The sequence below is a fragment of the Narcine bancroftii genome, chromosome 7, assembly GCF_036971445.1.
Source record: "Narcine bancroftii isolate sNarBan1 chromosome 7, sNarBan1.hap1, whole genome shotgun sequence".
NCBI lineage: Eukaryota > Metazoa > Chordata > Chondrichthyes > Torpediniformes > Narcinidae > Narcine > Narcine bancroftii.
Window position 1 is genome coordinate 176,077,640 of NC_091475.1, and position 26,384 is coordinate 176,104,023.

General features: G+C 41.5%; 1 protein-coding gene across 1 annotated transcript in view; it reads left to right on the forward strand.

Moving 5' to 3' along the window:
• Positions 1–26,384, forward strand: part of LOC138739422 (anoctamin-7-like) — a 114,213-nt gene that overhangs the window by 77,499 nt on the left and 10,330 nt on the right. Inside the window, exons 13-18 of the mRNA XM_069891415.1 lie at positions 7,767–7,919; positions 9,022–9,058; positions 18,435–18,544; positions 18,631–18,782; positions 19,537–19,717; positions 21,024–21,153. Of these exons, the coding sequence (XP_069747516.1) occupies positions 7,767–7,919; positions 9,022–9,058; positions 18,435–18,544; positions 18,631–18,782; positions 19,537–19,717; positions 21,024–21,153 (763 nt within the window). The remainder of the gene's footprint in view (positions 1–7,766; positions 7,920–9,021; positions 9,059–18,434; positions 18,545–18,630; positions 18,783–19,536; positions 19,718–21,023; positions 21,154–26,384) is intronic.

Below are 26,384 nucleotides of genomic sequence, written 5' to 3' on the forward strand. Positions count from 1 at the left end.
ATTGCACTATCTGATTAATCATTTTATTGATGCGTGGCAGGGGGTAGACATGCAGGTTAGTGTAACGGTTGATTGTCTGACTGTAGTTAATAGCCAGTAATTTCTTAGTGTGATTTTTCACGACTACCACTTGGGCCCACCATGAACTCTTACTAGGTTTAATTACTCCCTCTTTAAGCAGTCTCTGGGTCTCCGCTTTGATAAACTCACAATCCTCTTTGCTGTAAGAACGGCTCTTAGTGCCAATTGGCTGACACTCAGGAAATAAATCACTGAAAAGGGAAGGAGGTTTGATCTTTAATGCGGACAAACCACAGTAACTAGCATGGGGGATGGTAAGTGTGGGTGTGGCCTACTGAAATTTAACACTACACTGTTCATCTGAGATTGAATATCTAATCCCAGTAACACAGGGGCGCAGAGCTCCAGCATAATAAAGAACCACACATCAGCCAGGCAATGTCCCTGCAAATTTAAAGTAACTTTACACTTGTCCCGTACAATTTTTGTAAGTTCACTACAAGTCATCGATATCTTTCGGTTCGCTGGATATCTCCGCAAATTTAAGGCTCTGGTAACTTTCTCGAGAATGTAGCTGTCAGTACTCTCCGAGTCTATTAGACAATCAAGAGTCTCACCATTCACCTCCCCTTTCATAGTCGACTGTTCCAGTCCGTAACATCCCCCAAGCTTTACAGTCAATTGAGCTATCACAGGGGATCTCACTTGACGTCACTTGAAGTCGATTCTGCCTGCTTGTCTGAAGATTCTCCCTTTTCACAGTTGTCTTCCATTCCTGCAGCACCAGGATGCATTTTCTTGGTGCTTCTCTACTTCTTCTTTATCAGTGGGAGTACTTTTCACCTTACACACTTTAGCGAAGTGGCCAAGTTTCCCACAATAGCTGCAGGTAGCAAATCGAGCCGGGCACTTCTGTCTGGGCTGCCAGCTCTTATCACAGAAGTAGCATTTTTCAGGAGTTTGCCATTTTCTTTCCTTCGGGGTTCCAGCACTCCTGGATGTTTCCTTTTTGGTTTCTAGCATTTCACTGGACCGCATGGCACTTCTCAGTGTTTTGGCTAGAGTGACTTCCCGGTCGTAGGTTAAGGGCTCCGTCTCCAGCAGCCTCTGTCAGATGTAACTGGAGTCAATCCCCTTAACAAAAGCATGCAGCTTCAAGGCATTGCAGTGTTGTTGCACATTGACTGCCCTGACATCACATTCGTTTGCCAGCAAGTCAAGGGCCAGTGCATAGGCAGCATCACTTTCCCGGGTTTCTGGCGTCTAGTCAGCAACTGGTTTCGAACAAGCACCACATTCCGTGGCTCTGCATAATGAGCAGTCAGAAGTTCCTGGGCTATAGCCAGAGTGGTAGCTCCTTGCGTTACAGCGAAAGGGACCTCACCCAGCAGAGAGTTCAGGTGGCCCCACTGTATCGCCTCATCGACCACGTTGTTTCAAACCATGTAGTAATCGAAACAAGCAATCCAGTGGTTGAAAATTTCTCTGGCCCTTGGGGCAGACTGGTCAATTATCAGCCGCTCTGGCTTGAGTGCTGCATCCATTTCTGCTAATAAAATTGAAGTGCCAGTTGAAGAAGTAGACAAAGACGATGTGGTCAAACAATAATCATAGCTTTTATTAGCAGAAACTCATGGTACAATAATGAAAGACAATAGGTGCATACACAGTTATACCTAAGAGGAGTGTCCTTAACAGTAGAGATGATGCACAGCCAATGTTAGTACTGCAAGGCTTGCCAGAGGGGAGACAGGCAGCTTGACAGACATTCACCACACTGCTTTATTCCAATTTTGCAAATTCCTTTTCATCTAGATGAATAATTAACATCTGAGGATATCCCCAGTATTCCACTTGCTAAATAATGGTCCAGTCATCCAGCTGATTTTCCACTCAAACATGACAAATATAATTCAGGTGACCATCTTTTTATATGGAATTCCGAAAATCTGCAATGTCCAAAATTGGTACTTTTTTTGGTAGATGGCATCTGTTTGGCCCCAAGCATGTCCCAATGCAGCACTAGCTCAATTCCCATGTATCCCGTCATGTTCTGCTACTTTATAAATGCCTCTGAATTGCATATACTGATACCCATCAAGCATCATGGAGCTTTCAGTCAGCCCACTGGTGGCTACCTATAAACCCCCACGCAACTAAAACTGCTGTACCTGCAACAGAGCAGGGAACCAAGAAGGGGCCATTCTCCTGGTGCTGGTACAGTGGGGGGAGAGAGAGAAAGATGGCAGCGTGACTCGGTCAAGCAAGGGGGAGAGATGGCAGCGTGACTCAGTCAGGTGAGGGGGAGAGACGGCAGCGCAACTCGGTCGGGTGGGGGGAGAGATGACAGTGTGACTCGGATGGTTAAGGGGGAGAGATGGCAGCGTGATATGGTCAGGTGAGGGGGAGAGGTGGCAGCGCAACTCAGGTGAGGGAAAGAGATGGTAGCGCAACTCAGTTGGGTGAAGGGCAGAGATGGTAGTGAGATTCGATCAGGTGAGGGGGGAGTTGGCAGCACGACTCAGGTGGGGGGGGGGGGAAGATACAGCAGCACGACTCAGGTGAGGGGAAGAGAGAGAGATACAGCAGCATGACTTGGGCAGGGGAGAGAGATGGCAACACGACTTGGGCGGGAGGAGAGAGAGGCTGCAGCAGGACTCGGACGGGGGTGGATGTGACACAGCAGCGTGATTCAGGCGGGGGGAAGAGATGGCAGCGTGACTCAGGCAGGGGGAGATAGTGAGATGGCAGCGCGACTAGGGTGGAGGGTGGATGAAGCAGCACAACTCGGGCCGGCTTAAAGGGATGGAAACACAACCAATTCCAAAATCCAGAAGATTCTGAACAACAACATGTGTCTGGTCTGGAGGATCCCAGATAAAAGGTTAGACACCTGTTCCTCCCAGTTTCCTTACTCATGGAATGCTTTCTTGAAGACTACTTAATAATTTTTCAATTTTTAATAATGAATTGTGTATGCTATTTATTAATCATTTAGGCATTGTACAATCTACTGTTAAAATATAAATAGTTCTATTTACCATATAACAATTACAGTACGGAAACAGGCCATTTCAGCCCCTCTAGTCTGTTCCGATTTAAGTGATTGCTTCTAGTCCCACTTTTCTTCACCCTGCCCATAACCCTCCAAATCCCTCACATCCATGCACCTATCCAACTTTTTCCTTAAATTACAAAATTGACCTTGCTGCAACCACCTCTTCCGGAAGGTCATTCCACTCAGCCACCAGTTTCTGAGTGAAGAAGCACCCTCTCATGTTACTTCTAAACTTTTGCCCCCTAACCCTTAACTCATACCCCTTGTTCCAATCTTACCTACCCTCAAGGGGAAGAGCCTATTCGCATCTACTCTATCAATCCCCCTCATAATTTTATATACCTCTATCAGATCTCCCCTCAACCTTCTACGCTCCAATGAATAAAGACCCAGTCTAATCAATCTTTCTTTGTATTATAGATACTGCAATCCAGGCAACATTTTGGTAAATCATCTCTGCATCCTCTCTACCTTATTGATATCTTTCCTATAATTTAGGGAACCAGAACTGCACACATGGTACAAGCTTGGCCTCACCAATGCCTTGAATAGTCTCAACATCACTTCCCAATTCCTATATTCTATGCTTTGATTTATAAAGGCCAGCATACCAAAAGCCTTCTTTATCACTCTATCCACATGAGATTCCACTTTCAAAGAACGATGAACAGTTATTCTAAGATCTCTGTTCCTCTGCATTCCTCAATGCCCTCACCTTCACCACATAGGTCCTGTTTCAATTATTCTTCCCAAAATGAAGCATCTCACACTTATCGGTAATCCATATAGACTACATCTCCTGCTCAACCCTCATTGACCTTGCTAGTCACTTGCTCAAAAAATTCAACAAGATTTTCCAAACATGAACTTTCCATCACAAACCCATGCTGGGTGTCCCTGATCAGTCCCTGCCCCTCTAGATACTTATACATATTATCTCTAAGAATACTTTCCATTAGTTTACGTACCACCGACGTCAAAATTACTGGCCGATAATTGCTGGGCCTACACCTGGAGCCCTTTATAAACAGAGGAACCATGTTTGCGATACGCCAATCATATGGTACCATGCCCTCCTCTAGTGACTTCTGAAAAATCACTGTCAGAACCTCCGCTATTTCCTCCCTGACTACCCTCAAGGTCCTGAGGAAAATCCTGTCAGGACCCAGAGACTTATCCACCTTTATATGCCTCAAAAGTTCCATCACCCCTTTCTTTCCTAATCCCTACATTTTCCATAATTACCCATTTTTCATCTTTTATCCTACATGATTCCATATCCTTCTCCCTAGTGAATACTGAAGAGAAGAACTCATTCAATATCTCCCCCATTTTATTTGACTCTGCACACAGTTGTCCGCTCTGAATCTCCAAGGGACCAATTTTATCCTTCACTCTCCTTTCGCTATTTACATATTTGTAAAAACCCTTCGGACTTACTTTCACCCTGTTTGCTATAACCACCTTGTACCTTCTTTTCGCTTTCCTAATTTCTTTCTTAAGTTTCTTTTTGCAATCCATGTATTTTCCAGGCATCTCATTTATATCTTGTTTCTTGTATTTAATATAGGCTTCCTTTTTAATTCGAACCAACTTTCTAATCTCCCTTGAAAACCATGGCTCTCTTGAACTTTTAGCTCTGCCTTTTATCCTAAAAGGAACATAAAGATTTTGCACTCTCAAAATCTCACCTCCAATTCTCCTCTACCTCCTTCCCAAAAAACAAATCAGCCCAAACCACTCCTTGCAAATCCCTTCTCATTTCTTCAAATCTGGGTTTTCCCACTCAAAAACCTTAATCTTTGAACCAGACCTATCCCTTTCCATAATTATATTGAAACTAATGGTACCACGATCACTGGATCCTACCCTATCTCATTCCCCAACAGTGGATCCAACACTGCCCCTTCTCTAGTGGGTACCTCAACATATTGCTGCAAAAAACTATCCTGCATACATTTTACAAGTTCTAATCCATCCAGTCCCTTCACTGAATGTGTTTCTGAATCTATATTAGGAAAATTAAAATCCCCCACTAACACAACCCTCTGCTACTTCCTCACACATTTGCTCCTCTATTTCTCACTCCCCACTAGATGGTCTATAATACACCCCTATCATTGTAATTTCTCCTTTTCCATTTTTTAATTTCACCCACACCGCCTCCCTTGACAAGCCCTCCAATCTATCTCGCTTCTGCACCTGTGTAATATTTTCCCTGACAAGCAATGCCACACCCCTCCAATTCTATCACACATAAAGCAGCGAAATCCCGGAATATTTAGCTGCCAGTCACAACCCTCCTGCAACCATGTCTCACTAATTGCCACCACGACATAATGCCAAGGGTCTATCCACACCTTGAGCTCGTCCACCTTCCTTACAATACTCCTGCCATTAAAGTAAATGCATTTCAGAGATTTCCCACATCTTTCCCTCTGTTTGTCCCTATCTATACAGTCAACTCTATTATTTATTACAGTCATTCCCCCTCCATCACTGCATCAATCCTTTACCTTCTCGATCACCTGTCTTTCCACCCCCAAACTTTGTCTACAAGCCTTCTCCATTTGCGGATAAATCTCCTTGCTGTTCTCCTTTATATGGACCCTTTCCCCTAACCATACAAGTTTAAAGCCCACTTAGTAGCCCTAGCAAATGTCACCCACAGGTCCTTCTGGGATTCAGATGTAACCTGTCCATTGGTACAGGTCCCACCTCCCCCACAAAAGGGCTCAGTGATCCAAGAACTCAAATCCCTGCCCCTTATCCACCCCTTTAGCCACCACGTATTTATCCTCCACCTGATACTATTCTTGCCCTCACTATCGCATGGCACAGGAGATTACCCATTTTGCGATCCTATTTAGCTCCTTACCTAACTCCTATATTCATTTTTTTTGGACCACTTCACTCTTCCTCCCTGTGTCGTTGGTACCATCATGTACCACATCCTCTGGCTCATTACCTTCCCCCCCTTAAGATATCATGGACACGAGAAGCTACATCCCAGACCTTGGCACCGGGGAGGCAAACCACCATCCGGTTTTCTTTATCATATCCACAAAATCCCTTATCTGTCCTCCTGACCATTGAATCCCCTATAACTATTGCCCTCCTCTTCCTTCCCTATTCTTCTGGGCCACAGAGGCTTACCTTGTGCCAGAGATACAGCCACTGCTGCCTTCCCCAGCCTGACTGTCGTCCTCCCCCAAACAGTACTCAAGGAGGAGTACCAATTGCTGAGGACCACAGGCACAGGGGCCCTTTCTTGTACCTGTCTCTTTCCTTTCCCTCTCCTAACCATAACCCACTGATCCTCCTCCCACGGCCCTGGTGTGACCACCTGGCTATAACTCCTATCTATGATGGCCTCACTCTCCCTGACCTGAGTGAGATCATCAAGCTGCAGCTCCAGTTCCCTAACACGGTCTCTCAGATGCTGCAGCTCAGCCCACCTAGTGCAGACATGGATGTCCAGGAGGCTAGAAGATTCCAGGTCCTCCCACATCTGACACTGAGAACAGCAAACAGTTCTCACACACATCCCTTCTCTCTCCCCCTCACCTTACAAAGAGGAAAAAAAAAATACAGTCTTAATCCAGATATGCTCCACCTCAGCCTCTGCTCACTGAACCCTCGTGAGCCAAAGCCTCGAAGCCCCACCCCTTCACCAGGCCACTCACTCACTGGGCCGCTCCTCGCTGGCCGCTCCGTTGCCTTGCCTTCCTTTTATTGGCCCTTGAACAATTAACCCCGACACTCTCACCTCGCTCCTCCTCCTCCGAACACTGCCCAAGCTCTGGTCACTGCCTCCTGCGATTTGCTGCTCGAACCATAGAATAAACATCAAATCCTAATCAGCAAAATGTAATGTTGATAATCATTACAAGGACATACATAAAAGAAATTTTCAATTTTATTGACTTGCACAATAACTAGAAAACTAGTTATCACCCAAATGTGAATCTGTAATAGCCATCCCATTCTATTTCTCACTCAAATACTTCTACTAGGTTCACAGTGGGTGAAAGAGGTGAAAGGATCCTGTAAGAGAGAGTAATAGTTTGTAGGGGAGATGGTGCCAGATTGCACCAACCATTGCCAGTGCATTATGACCCTACTGGCTTCTGAATGATGGATACAGGTGGTGCCTAAATGGTGCAGATGTTCTCAGATCTTGTCTGTATTCATGGACCTGGACCTGCTGAGCTAGAGGAAACTTTATTGCAAAATAGAGATGAGAGAGCTAGATCGTGAGATAGCCAGGTGGCGCTGTTATAGTGCCAATGACCCTGGTTTGAATCCGGTGCTGTCTGTAAGGAGTTTGTATGTTCTCCCGGTGACTGCATGGGCTACTACTTCTGGATCCTCTGGTTTCTTCTCACCCTTCAAAAACATACAGGGGTTCATTGAGTGAAATTGGGTGGCACGGGCTCATGGGTTGGAAGGGCTTCCTACAGTGCTGAGTGTCTAATTTTTTTTTAAATTAAAAATTTAAAGTTTAAAAAAAAAAGTGTGAGCATCGCGAAGGTACCTTATTCTGCAACTTAGAAATCTAAAGGAGAACGCCAAGTCAATTGAAATAAGCACGTGCTCCAAGGTTGATTGCAGACAACCAATGAAAATATGTGATCCCCAATCACTTTTACTTGAGACACCTAATGGCTGCTTTGTATTAATACAGGGCTTTGCAGTAATTGCTAGTGTTGTTGGAGTCGTTATTTACAAGACCTGGGTGAGGATTAGAGTAAGAACTTCTAACTCATTTATCAGCTTTTTGTTGACCACTGTTGGTGCCTCATTCCTCAACGTCATTTCCATTATAATCTTAGGAAAGGTAAGCTTTCAATTTATCTTTCTATCTATATATTCATTAATCCATATTTTTTTTATCTTCAATCTTTTTGTGCTGGATTTTAATCCTGGTTGGTTGAATTTACCTGGGCATCTTTTTATGTTCATCCTCCCAGTGTGACAATTGCAGACTTCCTTCCTGGAATTGTGACCTGCTCTGGGTGGAATTCTCTTCAACTGGAAGCAAAGCCTGGCAATCATGTTAGCTGGAGATTTTACAATATCAAATCTCTGCAGCAGTGTACAATGTGGATTTGAGTTTATCCAAAGTTCCTTTCATCCATATTTTCCATCTCGAATCCCACTCTCATCAAGGATGCATTAACCTAAACTGTAAATGAAAATCAGACATGATTACAGAATAAAATTAAATGTCTTGATGGTAAATAACGACCTTTAATTACAAAACAAGGTAGTTATTTAAAAATAAACATTTAACAGTTCTCTGTCATGGGTTCGTTTGGACATGCATTTCCATTTGGCAGATCAAGACATTCTGGAATTAATTCCTATATTGATATTTTTCTTCAATACAGATCAGTACAGTACTTGTGGGAAAGGAGGAGAAAGAAAATGTTTTTTTATGAAAAAATATACTTTGTGTTTTTACTATGTAGAAATAATTATAGTTTATAGTTTTAATTTTTTTGAACTTACTGAATTTTTTATTTCATTTTTAATTGTTTTAAACATTATTCGGAGCACTTAAAACTCGTGCCAACTGTAAAGCTGGTGGTGAGTCTTCTTAAGGCTTGCCCATGTTACACATTGCATCACTGGGGCTTGTTGCAGTATTCCTGCAAGTTGGTGTCCTCATGCTAAGTCTTCTGGATTGAGCCAAGGTAAATCTGGGCCAGCAGCGATCATCGCCTGCAGGTACAGATTAGCGCATCCTATCAAAGATGAGGCCATTACTTGCATTTTGTGAATTTTTATACAAAGCCAGCTCTCAGGATAGTCTGGTGATTCTGGGTTAGGGCTTGATTGGTTAATGGATATATATCTAAATATATATAGTAATAATTGTCATGTATTCAAGGCAATTTGTGATTTTTTTTCTCTAAATGTTACAATTTTTGTTGTAGATATATCATATGATTGCAGTTAAAATGACAGATTGGGGTAAGTATTTACTTATTCACAGTTCTAATAATCTACAATATTTGTCTCAGTTCTTCTTTAACTGAAAATGAATGATGGCATGCTAATTTACAACAAACCAGCAAGTTTTTTGCACAAAAAATCTCAGATCTCTATTGGAACTTCATAATTTTGGTAGTATATGCATTTCCTATAGAGTTTTCTATTTTGGCCATTCTGTAGATTTTATTCTGAGAATTAATTGTTGTAATAAACCTTGTTCTCGAAATAAACAAGCAGAGCCAAAGTTTACTCCAGTACATCATAGTGACTGCACTGGGAATGCTCTGCTGGTATATTGTTGCAAGTCGCATCGATGGCAAGACTACAGAGAGGAAAGAAAAATGGTGCTTAAATATATATGAGATAGGTCAAGCAAAATAATTCTAGTTGCAAACATTTAATAATTCATGTGAAATCTTTTGTTGCTTTTAACAGCTCTTTTTCCTTTTCTTCTGCTGGTATTGTTTGTTTAAGATTTGTTAAAATGCCTGATAGAACTTTCAAATAAATTGAAACTAATCTAAGATGTGCTGGAATTCCTGTACATTCCCCTATTAGAGGTTCAAATTTAAGTACATAGTTGGAGCAGGACATTAATTTACCATGGAAACAATTTTTGAACTTGCCAAAGATAAATGAATTAAACGTCAGACATTTTTTTAAAAAGTTGCATTTTTCTTTCAAATAAAACGCAACTCAAAGTTTTGCCCTTGAATTTCAAAATCAATATTGTAGAGCACCATCCCCCTTCCTAAATAAAAATAGAGAATTGGCTTTTTTAAAATTATTTTTGCCACTGGATAAACATGATCTCAAATGTAATATTAGCAACACAGTTACAATTATTGACCTTTAAGAAAAAATCACCAGCAAAGAACTAGCAGCCTGGAAACCCCACAGCCTCCAGTGACTTAGCGCTCTCCTTGTTTCTGAGCCCCATGTGAAAAGAATCCTTGGAAAGTGTCCAGCAGAGATGAAGTACTTGGCCTGCATCCTCAGATCCAATTTGATTCCAATGGACCAACTGGCTGGAGGTTTTGCTGACATTTTCAACCTCTCGCTGCAGCAGTCTGAGGTCCCAACCTGCTTCCAAAGTCCAAGTGGCCAAGAAGACCAAGGTGACCTGCCTCAAAGATTATATGCCAGTGACAATGACGTCTATTGTGATTACACACTTTAAAAGGTTGGCTATGGACCAAATCAACTCCTGTCTCAGGAAGGACCTGGACCCACTTCAATTTCCCTATTGTCACAACAAGATATCTCCACTCTACGTTAGATCATTTAGACCATTGGGTCACCAATGTTGTTCATTGACTAAAGGATAACGTTCAACATCATAATGCCAGCAAAACCTGTGATGAAGCTAAAGGATCTTGGATACTGTGCAGGATTCTTGATTTCCTCATTGACAGTCCCCAATCAATGCAAACTGGCAACATTATCTTCTCCACATTGACCATCAGGATCACCTCAAGGCTGCATGATTAGTCCCCTGTGCTATTCCCTGTTCATTCATGACTGCGTAGCCACGTTTGGTTCCAACACAGCCTATAAATTTACTGATGACAAAGGAAAGTGATAACTCAGAACACAGATGGTGATCAAGAATTTTTTTTGGGTTGTCCCAGAACAATAATCTTGCTCTCTGTCTGATCAAGACCAAGAAGCTTATTGTGGATTTTAGGAAGGGGAGTCTAAGGGACCGTGCACCTCTCTGCACTGATGGAGTGGCAGTGGAGAGGATTAGTACAATTGCTTCAAGTTATTGGGAATGGACCTTTCCCTGAGTGAACACATTAAGGGAACCATGAACTTTCTAAGAAGTCCAAGAAAATTTGGCATTTTGTCAAATACTCCATCAAACTTCTATAGGTGCACTGTAGAACGTATTAAAATAATGGTGGTACTCCCAGAGCTGCTGTAACGGTAGTACTGTTGCTTGTGCAGACATGGGAGAGCGGGAAACAGACAAAACGCTGCTCTGTAGGGTCCTACTGTCCAGCCTGTCTGAGGATCCAATAGTATTTCTTTAAACATCCTGCAACACTATACACTGAATGTGGCGAACACTCCAGGTAAGCTAATGTACACAACAGACACGTTACTTAGAGCTGTTGATACGAGAGACCCCGCAAACACCAAAATGGATGAAGGCGTGAATGCCTTCATGGACATGATCACAAGTGCACTGCCCATATCAGATGCAAAAATGGAGCTCAGAAAGTCAGAGAAAAACAAAGATGTAACACTGAAACAACTGAGGAAAAAACATCTTGGATGGGCGGCCTGACATGAAACAGGACTGCTCACCTGACATTGCAGAATACTGTAACTGCAGGATGGAACTATCAGTGTTTGAAAACATAATCTACAAAGGATAAAAATCCTTATCTTAAAGAGTATGAGAAAAGAGATGCTAAAAATGATCCATGGAGGACATCTCGGAATCAAAAAGTGTAAAAAAAGAGCACGAGAGGTGATGTACTGGCCAAGAATCTACAATTATATCACAAATGAAGTGTTAAACTGTTCAATATGCCAGAAATATCAAGCAAGCAATCCTGCAGAACCACTGAAGCCACACCCAGCACCATACAGACCTTACCAGAAGGTAGGCACTGACCTATTTCAATGTCAAAGGAAGGACTATCTTGTAGTCACAGACTATTACTCCCTGTATCCAGAGGTGTGTAAACTGAACACCACCACTGCAGATGCTGTAATAACAGGTATGAAAGCCATATTCTCCAGACATGGCATGGCAAGCGAGGTCTTCACAGACAATGAACCCCAGCTTTGCAATTTAAAGTTCCGACATTTTGCCAGAGTGGGACTTTATACACACCACATCAAGTGCTCATTTTCCATAGTTCAATGGTCTAGTAGAAAGATCTGTACAGTGAAAAGACTGATGTACAAGGCAAAAGACAGTGGAACAGACTTCTACCAAAGCAAGCTAGTATACTGCACAACACCTCTCAAGTGTGGTATGTCACCAGCACAACTCCTTATGGGATGCAGGCTAAGATCAAACCTACCCATCCAGAAGAACCTCCTAAAAACAAAAGAGTGGGAGAAAGTGAGAAACTTCAAAGAACAACAGAAAGAAAAGCAAAAATATTTCTTTGACAGAGGAACAAAAATCCTACCGGAACTCTACACTGGTGACCAAGTAAGGCTAAAAGACAAAACGAACTTATGGACTCAGAAGGGAACTGTCCTTAGTGAAGTCCAGCCAAGATCATACATCATTCAGACAGCTGAAGGTGCTGTTCTGTGAAGAAATCGTTGAGATCTTCAAATGCGACCAGCCACAGTAGATGGAAAGATGGATACTGTTGAACAACCTGAAAACACAGCTGAGAAGACATCATCTGAGGCAACAACTTGGATTCAAGGACAATCAATCAGGAGATTGTCAAGACACATGAATCCTCCTAAGAGACTCATTGAGCAAATTTAATGACTCCTGTTATAGAATGAAGTAGTGCTATCTTATTCGCTCTTCAAGTTTTAGTGTATGTGAACACACAAAATAAATTTTAAAAATGTTAACAATGTTGATAATAATGAAAATGTAAATTCTTGTGTTAAAGTTAAAACTGCAGAGTTATACAAAGAAAACATGTTAGTTAAAAGTAAGCTACTTTTGTTTTAAGAAAGGGTGGTGTATTGATCGAGATCGTGGTTGCAATGCAACTAGCAATGCCTTACTGCTTGATTATACTTGGCTGCCACCAGGGGCTGACACAGAGCAGAGCACTGCAGTATGCAGAGCTGTAATGGAGACTTGCAGCTTCATGGCATGCCTCATGTGCTGTTTACAACAACTTTAAAGTAAAGAACCTTTTCCTTCATCTATGTGTTGTCTTAAGAAAACACAGATACAAGGTGAAACAAGAACTACACAGAACTCCAGGTACAGCTTCACCAGTATTCTGTCAGTTCATAGCAGAACCTCAATATTCCATTGCCGCCTTGATAAACTGTTGCATCTGCAAACCAACATTTTACAATTTATGTACAAGCACTCCCATGTACTTCTGCATAACAGCATGCTGCAATCTCTCACTATTTAAATATTAATCTGATCTGCTACTTTTCCTTCCAAAGTGCATGACCTCTCATTTATCAGCATCTGCTACACCAATGGTTTTCAACCTGTTACTTTCCACTCACATACCACATTAAGTAATCTCTATGGCACCTTATTAAACACCTTCTACAAGTATACAATCCAACTGTTCCCTTCTATCCACGGTTCTTGTTATATCCTCAAAGAACTCCAGACAGGGATCCTTCGTGAATCCATGCTACATCTGCCTGATGGAATAATTTTTCTCACTATTTCTTCCTTAATGATAACTTCAGGCATATTCTCGATGACAGATGAAGTTAATGGCCTATCGTTACTTGGCTAACTACCATCGAAGACCACTATGTGAGGCACTGCCAACATCATAAAAATAGGCAGACCCCCACCCGTCACGCAGGTTACAATCTCTTATAGCTGCTACCTTTTGGAAGGAGGTACAGAAGCCTGAAGTCTAGCACCTCTCGGTACAAGAACAGTTTTTTTTTCCCAACAGATATCAGGGTCTTAAATATTCCCTCTCTAACCATAAACTACTCTAGTACCACAAAAAGAAGTGTCTGCACTATTGAAAACACCACTTTTTTCTTGCACTAACTGTGAATATTTATCTATATAATCTCTTTCCAGACTGACAATTTAATGCATACTATTACAGTTGGTTTTTTTAATTACCCCTGTTTGGCTGCAGCAAGTAATAAGTCAGTAGATATGTATATTGTATTTCTTTGTTTGACAATAAACTCATTATCAGTATATCAGGAACCAGTTTTGTGCAATTCACACCTTACTATCTTCTGGACTTGAGCTGATTAACAAAAGACACAAAAGCCTCTTGGATGGAATTGAAAGTGGAGAGCTATCCCCAGTGTTCTGACAAATAATCATCTCAGCCACAAGTCTGGAATCCTAGTTGAAGCTTTTGACTTTCACATCTAAAGAAGGTTCCACAGAGTGCAATAAAAGTTGAACTGGTTGATTCCTGGGATGAAAGGCTGTAAATGAAGAGAGACTGATCAAAATGGACTACATACTCAAATTCAGAAGAATGAAAAGTAATTCTATTGAAATTAAAAAAGCTTATCCTGGGATTTAGAAAGGGCGATGCCAGGAGTCCAGAATTAGGGAATAAGTAGTGAGACATTAAGGACTGTCTTGTGAATCTGAAGTACCTTGCTGTGATGCTCATCTTTTGACTGCAATCAAGATTAAAATCAGTTTTCTTCTGAACTAAAGTAATCCACAAATGGACAAAATTGGATTTGATGAAGTCCTTCATTAAGGACTTTATCTCCTTTTTAAAAAATGCACTGCTAATTCTACATTCTTCTGTACTGACCTGCTAACTCACCCAAACCAGTTATTCTCAACTTCTTTTCAGTTATGGCTCCCCTAGGACTTTGCTCAAAGTTTATGAGCCCCCTTCCCTGTGAAGCAGTCAAGTTTTGGTTTCGTCCATACTTCTCTCCTATTGACTACATAAAAAATATTCAGGCATGAGGCAAAAAGAAAATAAGGTTTTTACTTAAATGTGCTGTGTCCCCCCACCCTCAATATGGTGATCCAATGAGAATGGGTGAAATAATCTTTCAATTTCCACTCCACAGACATGCTCTACACTATTTGAGTTAACTTAGGTGTTGTACAGTTGACCTCTCTTTATTTCCCTACTGGAAAGGCATCTAATCTGCAAAGAAATGATATTGCAAACAACATTCTGATTTGCTGCTTTGGGTTCAGGTTTACTTATACTTAATATGTCTCTCCTTCTGACATGTGACACGCTGCTGCCTTAAAGATACAAGTGTGTGATGAATGTGTGCCCTTGCATGTATAAAATAAATTTGTATTACTTACCCTTGTAATGAGAACTTTGTTTCAGAATTCAGACTTTCTTGGCTTCCTTATATAAGCAATGGTCAGGTTACTGAATGGGATTCTTTGGCATTTTTCAATGTAATTTTTATCTCTATCTTATCAATAAATATGTATAATGTAACAATGGTTTCACAGCACAGTGCAGTCCCTTTGGCTTTTGATACAAACCCATATATTCTGTTTTTTAAAAAAAACTAAACCCTATCTACCCTGTAACCCTCAATTTTTCTTCCATCCATGTGCCTGTCTAAGAGTCTCTTAAATGCCCCTAATGTTTCAGCCCCCTCCATCAACCCTGACAAGGCATTCCAAACACCCACAACTCCCTGTGTGGAAAATTAAACAAAAAGAAACCTACCCCTGGTGTCAGCCTTCAGGTTTGTCCTTCCAAAATGCATCACCTCACACTTATCCAGATTGAACTCCATCTACCACTTTTCTGCCCAACTCTACATCCTGTTTATATCCTCTTGTAACCTTTGACAACCTTCAGGTCCATCCACAACTCCTCCAACCTTCATGCCATTCCACAAACTTACTGACCCATCCTTCTGCCTCTTCATCCAGGTCATTTATAAAAATCACAAAGAGCAGGGGTCCAAGAACAGACCCCTGCAGCTCTCCACTAATCACTGATCTCCAGGCTTAATACTTTCCTTCCACTACTACTCTGCTTTCTTCCTGCGAGCCAATTTTTTTATCTACACAGCCAAGGTTCCACTGATCCTGTACCTCATGACTTTGTGGATGGGGGACCTTGACAAATGCCTTGCTAAAATTCATGTAGACCACATCTACCACCTACACTTATCAATTTGCTTTGTCGCCTCCTCAAAAAAACTCAATTAAACTCGTGAGGTACGACCTTTCCCTCACTATCCCTGAGTAGACTGCACTTCTCCAAATACTCATGGATCCTATCCTTAAGAATCCTCTCCAATAGTTTGCACTCCACTGATGTAAGACTCACTGGTCAATATTTCCTAGGATTCTCCCTATTACCTTTTTTAAAAAGGGGTCCATATTTGCCATTCTCCAATCCTTTGGCACCTCCCCTGTGGTGAAAGAGGACTCAAAGAACATAGCTAATGCCCCCGCTATCTCTTCTCTCACTCCTCTCAGCAAACTGGAGTATATCATGTCTGGCCCTGGGCATTTATCAATATTAATGTTTCAAAGAAGATCCAACACTTGCTCTTCATTAATCTCCACATTGTCCAGCACACAAGCCTGTTCTATTCTGACCTCGCCCTGATCCAGGTCTTTTCTTTCCTACAGTTATATGATTTAATATGGATGGGAAATAGATGTCCTATTACACCCTCAAATTACAGCTTGCTAACCTGAAAATGATCTGTTTACCCCGACTCTCTTCTTTCTTTCTGATAATCAGCCCTCTGTTCTTTCTAATATATTACCCTCAGCCCCATTAGCTTTTATGCTGCAATCTTTTATCTGGCATCTTCATAAATGATCTTTGAAAATCCAAAAATGCTGCATCCACTGGGTCCCATTTCATTCAATAAAACTCCACAGAGACCAGGGCCATTCACTAAGGAGAATAAACCTTTGAGAATATTACATTTAGAAACATAGAAACATAGAAGATAGGAGCAGGAGTAGGTCATTCGACCCTTCGAGCCTGCTCCGCCATTCAACGAGATCATGGCTGATCTTAAAGTTCAGTACCCCGTCCCCGCCTTCTCTCCGTAACCTTTAATACCCTTATACTGAAGAAATAGATCTAATTCCCTCTTAAATAGATTTAATGAACCTGCCTCTATTGCCCTCTGTGGCAATGAATTCCACAGATTCACCACCCTCTGGGTATAGAAATTCCTCCTCATCTCGGTCCTAAATGGTTTGCCTATTATCCTCAAACCATGGCCCCGGGTTCTGGATTTTCCCATCATTGGAAACATCCCATCTGCATCCATTCTGTCCAGTCCTGCCAGAATTTTATATGTCTCTATGAGATCCCCTCTCAATCTTCTAAACTCCAGCAAGTACAATCCCAATTTGCGCAATCTTTCCTCATAAGTCATTCCTGCCATTCCAGGTATCAGCCTGATGAATCGCCTCTGCACTCCCTCCATTGCAAGAACATCCTTCCTTAGATAAGGTGACCAAAACTGCACACAATACTCCAGGTGGGGTCTCACCAAGGCCCTGTACAGCTGCAGTAAGGTATCCTTGTTCCTGTACTCAAACCCTCTTGATATGAAGGCCAACATACCATTTGCCTTTTTAACCGCCTGCTGTACTTGCATGCTCGCCTTCAGAGACTGGTGTACAAGTACCCCTAGGTCTCTCTGCACTTCCCCATCTCTTAATCTATTGCCATTCAAATAGTAATCTGCCCTCCGGTTTGTATTACCAAAGTGGATAACCTCACATTTATCCACATTGTAGTGCATTTGCCATGTATCTGCCCAGTCCCTCAATTTATCCAAATCACACTGGAGCTTCCTGACCCCCTCTTCCATGCACACAACCCCTCCTAGCTTAGTGTCATCTGCAAATTTGGAGATATTACATCCAATCCCCTCATCCAGATCATTAATGTAAATTGTGAACAGCTGGGGTCCCAGTACAGATCCCTGTGGTACCCCACTGGTCACCGCCTGCCACTCAGAAAATGAGCCATTTATCCCAACTCTCTGTCTTCTACCTGCCAGCCAGTTCTCAATCCACATCAATACTTTGCCCCCAATCCCATGAGCCTTGATTTTGGAAGGCAGTCGTTTATGCGGGACCTTATCGAAGGCCTTTTGGAAGTCCAGGTACACCACATCCACTGGCTCTCCCCCATCTATTTTACCTGTCACCATCTCAAAGAATTCCAATAGATTTGTCAAGCATGATTTACCTTTTGTAAATCCATGTTGACTACGTCCGATCCCTTCTCTGCTAGTCATATGTTCCGCTATTACATCCTTAATAATGGATTCCATCATTTTGCCCACTACTGATGTAAGGCTCACCGGCCTATAATTCCCCGCTTTTTCTCTACCCTCCCCTTTTTAAATAGTGGGGTAACATTAGCTACCCTCCAATCCATGGGTACTAATCCTGAGTCTATCGAGTTCTGGAAAATAATTCTTAAAGCATCTGCTCTCTGAATGGCCACTTCCTTGAGTACCCTAGGATGTAGATGATCAGGCCCTTGGGATTTATCTGCCTTCAATCCCATCAATTTCCCCAAGACCATGTCCTTAGAGATACTGATTTCTTTCAGTTCCTCCCTTGCATTAGTCTCTATGTTTCCCAACATCCTTGGGAGGTTATTTGTATCCTCTCTTGTCATGAAATATATATTTTTTTTTTAACTGAAGATAACCTGAATTAGTTTTTACTTACAAATTGTTTTTTTCTTTGCAGAAAACTACAGGACTCAGACTAACTACAATGACGCTCTGATATTAAAACTGTTTGCCTTCCATTTTGCTAACAGTTACTCATCCCTATTTTATATTGCATTTCTTAGACAGGTTGGTAATGGAGTGTAAAATATCTTGGCAAAGTGTGGCTTTGTTGATTTTTAAGTGTTAACCAATATTTTTTTTTTAATTTATAGAACAACCAGAAGTTTTTTCAAAACATTGGACTACCTGACTTTGAAGATAACTGCGGAGAGTTGAACAATTGTATGTCGGAGCTTAGTGTTCAGGTTCTTATACTCATGATCTTCAAACTATGTCCCAAGTTCATTACAGATATTTTAATACCGTAAGTTGTTATTCAGTGCTGAATTTTTGCAAAGTTGCTTGTATCTGCATTAGAAAAGATTTACTATTATGGTTAATCATTTGTCTTGAATCACCATAGAACAAAAAGGAGATTCTTTATGTAATGTTGTATCATGACTTTGTAAGTGCAGTCGTTTGTTATGTGCACACAGCCTGTAGTATCTGTTAACGGTCATTAGCAAAGAACAATGATCTTTCCAGTATACTTGACCTTGGTGACTAATAGGAAACAGAAATATTGACAAGGATGCTGGAAGGAATCCTATAGAACTTTGCTATGTTTTGTTACCAACTGAGCAACGAACCAACAGAAATATGGGAATACTCATAAGACATCTATTATAAATGAAGACATCAGATAAACTAACTATCTGGCCTACAATCAATGTCCTTCTCTGCACAATCCACACATTTATTTTCACCTTCCTCTGAATACTGTTCTTAAATTAAGGGCCTGCTGCAATGATCTCTCCAATTTAAAAATTAGATATTTAAAAAAAAAATTTGAACACAGTCATTAATGTCTTTCTAACTAAAGCATAGCCCATTTCAATGCCTTATTCAAACCACACTTTGTAACTTCCAGTAGGGGAGGGATATTTTTGCTATCTTTTAACCCTTTAATTCTGGTTTTGTGCCCTAAAGAAGAAAGAAAGCTTTTGGATGTGATCACATTTGGGTAATACCATACTCCACTGTATGTTTTATGTGCTAATAGTTTATTTATCTTACAGAGGGATTAAAAATTTGAAAAACAAATTCAAGAGAAATAGAAACCTCACTTTACCATCAACAAATCAGAACATGCTATCAGAAGTGGATAATTATATTATTAAAGAATACCTGAAACCAGATCTTGGAGATTTTACACTGGAGGAATATACAGAAAAAGTCATACAATATGGTTACCAAATGGTATGACTAAAGCAAAACTAGAACCAATGATGTCAAAGCAACAGTTTAGAAAATTTAATGCTACAAATATTTATTTTTGAGAAAATGGAGTAATCTTCTCTTCCACATTTGTCTTTTTCTATGTTTTATTATCTGTCATCTTGTTTATTATTCCTCTCGTTGCTGAGTCTCTACGTAATTTGGGAAACTGTTCAGAATCATTCTTGAGATTACTGCTCGCGATTACAGCGCACCATTTGTATTCAACTCAGAATTGCAAATCTAACCAAATATTAATTTCAAAGCTAGTTCTGTTGTAAAAGCATAGGCTTGTAAAGGAAAGGATCATTAAAAATGGCGAAAAAGGCATTCTGGGGATTAATTTACTTTTGTTGCGTGGATGCCTTGTTCTTACTTTGTTTAAAAACAGAACTTTGGATGTTAGAAATTGCAGTTGCCGAAGGGGAAAATGGTAATGACAGTTAGTTTGAACAATGAATGGTTAAATGCTTTCTGCAACCAAATATTTCTGAACCAAAGGATTAAAGCACAATAGAGAGATTCATCCCATCAATGCTGTGATCATTTAAAAAAAATTTTTAATGTATATTTTAAATTTAGATACACAGCATGGAAACTGGCCACTTTGGCCCAAGAGTCTGTGACGCCCAATTTACACCCAATTAACCTCCACCCCTGGTACATTTTGAACGGTAGGAAGAAACCAGAAAAAACCACAGGGAAAACCCATGCAGACACAGGGAAAACATATAAACTCCTTGCAGACAGCGTGGGATTCAAACCCAAATCCTGATTGCTGGTGGTTTAAAGGTGTTGCACTAACCACACTCCAACCATGCCTTTAACAGTTGTTATAAGCAAAGTATTTTGTAACCACAGATTTATGTCCTTTTTCATATATGAAGTAGCAGGTAATCATAAAAATGGGTAAATGAAAAATGAGCCCTCAAATATGTCCAATCAACTAATATAATTTGCCTTCTGATAAAAATACCACATAAAGATTCAATGATGAAATTTGAAAGCTGTGCTTTTTGTCTAACCTTTGATGTTTATCATGTATCTTGATGTCCAATTCTAACTTGAATAATTTTGCAAAATAACTTGTGAGAGTTAAATGTTGGAAAGCAATTGATACAAGAGAATTTTTTTAAAAATTGAACAGAATGCATTGGGGAAAATATTTCCAAAGGCCTCATAAAACACATAGTTTGAATAATATTAGTACATGTCATTCAATATCAGTATTGAAAGCTAATTGTTTTAAAATAGTAAATCATTCATCAAGTTTGTATTTCCTTTTCAGCTTTTTTCAATCTCATTCCCTCTGGCGCCACTTCTTTTCTTTCTAACCATTTTATTTGATATACATGTGGATGCCAAGCGGCTGCTGTGGATCTTCAAGCGGCCAGTTGCTTTCATGGCTCAAGATATTGGTAAGTTGTTTTATGAACATCATAAGGAATTTACTCCCAATTAATGGTGAACACACGGCCTCGCTATTTGTCAAATGTAAATTAAGTCATGAGTAGATGTCCCGCATCGGACTTGTCAGCCACAAACGAGCCTGCAGCTGACGTGGACATTACCGCTCCATAAATCTTCGTCCGCGAAGCCAAGTCAAAGAAAGATGTCATGGGAAGACACTGAGTGTTCTTATAGCTTCTATTTTAAAAATAACATTCTCTACTCATATCTTCACACCCACTCCTCTATAAAATCCTGACTCAAACAAACTTAGTCACTTACCACGTGTAATAAGCAAATGTACTGGAGCGGCATCCATTAGAAATAAAGGGTAACCAATGTTTTGGTCTGGGTGCTTCAGAGACAGTTACCCCTTACCTCCAATGAATGCTGTGTGACTTGCTGAGTTTCTCCAGCACATTTATGTATTACACTCAACTTTAGCATTTGCAGACTTTCTTGTTTAATTTACTGTGATATCCATTCAGGTCTATGCATTCAGGGCCATACAGCATTACTTAAGATCAAAGATTGTATCAATTTTAATCCAAAGGAACATATTGGTAATGTCTATTTTTGTATGATGGAGGACCAAGAAATCCAATGCTTGTTAAGTTTATAGCTTTAAGACTATGATGCTCAGTGTGTTTCTCATCACTTCCTCGGCTCTTTACAATATTGCTAAGTCAGCTGATCATATCTCCCATTCAATATAGTCATCACTTTATCAATGTGAGTTTAGCTCAGGTCAACACACTTGCCTCAGTCAGAATATTTGGGGTAGACTCCTATTCCTTAGTATGAACAAATAATCTAGGCTGTAATCTAGTGACCATCAGCAGACTGAAAGATCGGTTATGTAAGAAGTGTCTTTTCAGTAAGACATTGGCCCAAGATTCTGTCTCCCAGCTTTCAGGAAGTATTTAAGATCCTCTGGAATCTTTCAAAGAAGCTCAACAAGTTGTCCCAATAGGGATTACTCGGACATCTCGTTGAACATCTTTGAAAGAAGCTAGAAACATTGGTTATGTATTTTATTCCTTTGCTATTATAAAGGTTACTGTTTGATCTGCTTTCTCCAGCATTGTGTTTTTACGGTTGTCCCAGTAACCTGGCCAATTTATCCCTTGACCAATACCTCTGAAAAGATTAAAGCACATTAATAGTGTTTTTTTAATTTATGTGGATAACATGGCTATGAAAATCCTGAAAACGTTACAGGCACTAAAGAAAATAGAACACGACAGCATAGTACAGCCCAGTTGGCCCTTAATGTTGTGTCATCCTATATTATCCCTAAAAAAGTACTAAACCCTCCTTACCCAATAATCCTCTATATTTCCTTCAAACATGTCTCTTAAATGCCCCTAATGTTCCAGCCTCCACCACCATCCCAGCAGGCACCCACGACTCTGTGTTTTAAAAAGAAAATCTTACCCCTGATGTCTCTCTGAAACTTAACATCTGTAACTTGGTGCATATGTCCTCTGATGTTTGCCATCCTGCCCTGGGAAACAGGCACTGGCTGTCCACCCTATCTATGCCTCTCATAATCTTGTAGACCACTATTAAGTCTCCTCTCATCCTTCTACGCTCCAAAGAGAAAAGTCCCAGCTCTACTAAACTTGCCTCATAAAACTTATTTTCCATTCCAGGAAACATCTTGGTAAATCTCCTCTGCACCTTTTCCATAGTTTCCACATCTTTCCAGAAGTGAACACAAATATTCTGTGGTCTCACCAGAGATGTATAGAATTGCAACATGACCTCTCTACTCCTGAACTCAATCCCCCTATTAATGAATTGCAGAATCTCATAGGCTTTCTTAACTATCCTATCAACCTTGAGGCTTGTATGGATTTGCACCCCCAAGGTCCTTCTGTTCATCCACACTCCTAAGTAACCAACCGTTAACCCTGTGTTCAGCCTTCTGGTTTGTCCTTCCAAGGTGCATCACCTCACACTTATCCTGATTAACCAATGAGTCCCCATTTACCATAGCTTTCCACTTCTCCCCCTTTTCCTTCTGAGCTGAAGGGCCATGCCCTGCACCAGAGACGCGACCACCATGACTGGTCCACGGTAGATCCTTCCCCCAGCCCCCCAACAGTATCCAAAACAGTATTCTTATTGTTGACGGGAACAGCCACAGGGGAACTCTGCACTATCTAACTATACCCCTTCCCTCTCCTAGAAGTCACCCAGTTACCTGACTTTAGAGGCGACTGTCTCCCTGAAGCTCCTCTCTATTGCTGCCTTGGCCTCTTGAGTGATCCTGAGTTCACCCATCTCCAGCTTCCTAACTTGGTCTCCCAGGAACTTTAGCTGGATGCACCTATTGTAGGTGTAGTCATCAGAGACAATTGTACTGTCCCAGATTTCCCACATCCTTCAATCGGAGCACTCAACTCCCCTAAGTGCTGACACCATTAATTTCCTCCCAATTTAAATTCAAAGATCTTGTCTCTCTCGTTCTACATGTAAATTTTAATTTCTACTTTGGGTATATCCAAAAAAACAACAATGGCTCATTACCCACTATTTATCACCTTGCATGAGCTAATGATTGCATTAAAAGAAAATGATGATAAAAAGCCAAACCACTCCAATCATTAGAGTCATCAAAGATCAGTCATCAACTTCCCTAATATTGACTGGCACCTCCTGACTGTAAGAGGGATAGATGGGACTGAATTTTTCAGGTGTTTTCAGGTGTTCCTCAACCATCTTCAGCTGCTTCATCAGTAACCTGCATTCCATCACAAGGTCAGAAGTAAAATCACAAAAAAACTGGTGGAGCTCAGCAGGTCTTGCCACGTCATTAGGAGGTAAAGATATATATACCAACATTTCAGGCCTGAACTCTTCAACAAAGTACAGTGAAACCCTGTTATAATGCATTTATTGGGGTCCATAAAATCTCATTGCAAAAAAACAGGTTCACGCTATATTGGGGTTTCACTGTGCTTGAATTTTGCCAGACACCCCCACTAAGCCCAACGATCCCACTCCTGCCCAGAGCCCAACGTCCCCACTGCCGCCGGGAGCCCAACGTCCCCACTGCCGCCGGGAGCCCAACGTCCCCACTGCCGCCGGGAGCCCAACGTCCCCACTGCCGCCGGGAGCCCAACGTCCCCACTGCCACCGGGAGCCCAACGTCCCCACTGCCGCCGGGAGCCCAACACCCAAGTCCAGTGACTCATTGCATTATATTTGAATTTGTGTTAAATCAGGGTTTTACTATATGAGCTAAAAGCAGGCAGGCATTTGAATAAAAAGGCTGGGGGAGGAGGAGCACAGACTGGCAGGCAAAAGACCATAATTGAGTATGGATAGGAGGAAGGGAGAGGAAAAGTGAGAATTAATCAGGGGAGGGGTGGCTCTGTGAATCCAGAGCTGGAGGAAAGGAGAAAGAGAGAAAGGGAAAGAGAGACAGAGGACCTTTCAAATTGGGCAAAAGTCCACATGTAAAGGTGGAGAACCACCACCAAAATGCATAACCACCTAACTCTGAACCACATAATCTAACCCCTCTCGGAGAGGGATAATTGGCAGAGTGCTGCGCTGCGCTAATAGATCTGAATGTACAGCTGCACTGTAGCTGTTTAAGGGTGGGCTAATTACTCCATCAGCCCCCACCCCGCTGCCTGACAGCCCCCCGCCCCACTACTTGACAGCTCCCCACCCCACTATTGGACAACCCCTGCTGACGTCAGCGGGGCAGGGGTGGCCGTCGGGGCAGGGGAGGTCTGCAGGGGCCGTCAGGGCAGAGGTGGCCAGCGCGGGCTGTGACAGTCCGCTGACCTCACTGGCACCTCATTCGGTCTTTGGGGCTGCTCTCTGCAGCTCAAAATGTGACAGACCAATGGTGGTCTTCCCTACCCACAATCCTTCACACAGCTGGAACTATTTTGGGAAACACAGAGTGGTTCCAGCTGTGTGGGGGATAATGGATAGAGAAGATGGCCATTGCTATACTGCATATTTATGACAGGTGGCGCTGTGGCACCAGTCGCCCAGCCTCCATCAGATCCGGAGGGCATTACGAGGTGCTCTGGATATGAATGGGACGCTGGAGCAGCCTTTTAGGGCTGCTGTCTGAAAGGTAAGTTCTTAGTTTTCTATCCGATCCTGTAGCTGGCCTCAAGGTGGAAGCCTGAGATGAAATGGCCTAGAGCGAGAAGAAAGGAGACACGGGAATAGAGAAAGAGAGAGACATGAGGCAGGCAGGAGGAAGTCAGTGTTGATACTATTTGGTTGGAAGGTGGCCAGATGGAATACGAGGTATTGTTCCTCTAATTTGAGGCTGGTCCCAGACTGGCAGTGCAAGAGACAATGGACAGACATGTCGGCATGGGAATGGGATAAGGGCTTGAAATGGGTTGGCAGAGTACTCAATTCCATTTGTAGCTTCTCAGGAAATGAAGTAGTCCCTCAATTACATGGCTGATAAATGGGAAAGAATATTCATACTATAATAATGTCAGGCAACAACCATCTCCATTAGGAGAGGAATCTAATCACCTATCCTTGACATTCAATGAATAACAACAGTCAGCATTCTCAGGGTTACATTGACTAGGAAACTTTCCCAGATCAGCTGAGGCTGCATATTCTGTGGCTACTGACTTGCCTTCTGTGGGTGTCACCCCTGTCCTAAATATTCAGTTCCTCTAGCACACCAGTTTTACAGTGGGCACCATCTACAAAATGCACTGCAACTTGTTCTAAAGACAACACTTCCCAGAACCATGAACTGTATCACCAAGGAAGATGGTGCATGAAACACAATACCTGCAATTTCCATTCCAACAGACTGGAAACATATTGCCATTCCTTCATTATCTCTAGTTCAAAATCCTGCAACTCCCTCCTCAACAACGCTGTGGGAGAAACTAGTTTAGAAAAAGATTGAAGCAACTTAAAAAGGCAGCTTTTAACTACTTGATCTCCATTTGAGCAATTATTGACAGTCAATAAATTCTGGCCTTAACCAGTGATTAAATAAATACAGTAGAAGTCCAAAAATCCAGATGGCAGAAATCTGAACCACCTGAGAATCCAGGCGTTTTGGAAACTCTCTAACTTTTTAAATTGGGTGGGCTTTTGTGTGCGTGTGTGCATGCGTAAGTACCACAGATGCACAGCAGCAACAAGTGTTGACTTTATTATTCTTTAAAATTGCTTGTTTGATAAATGA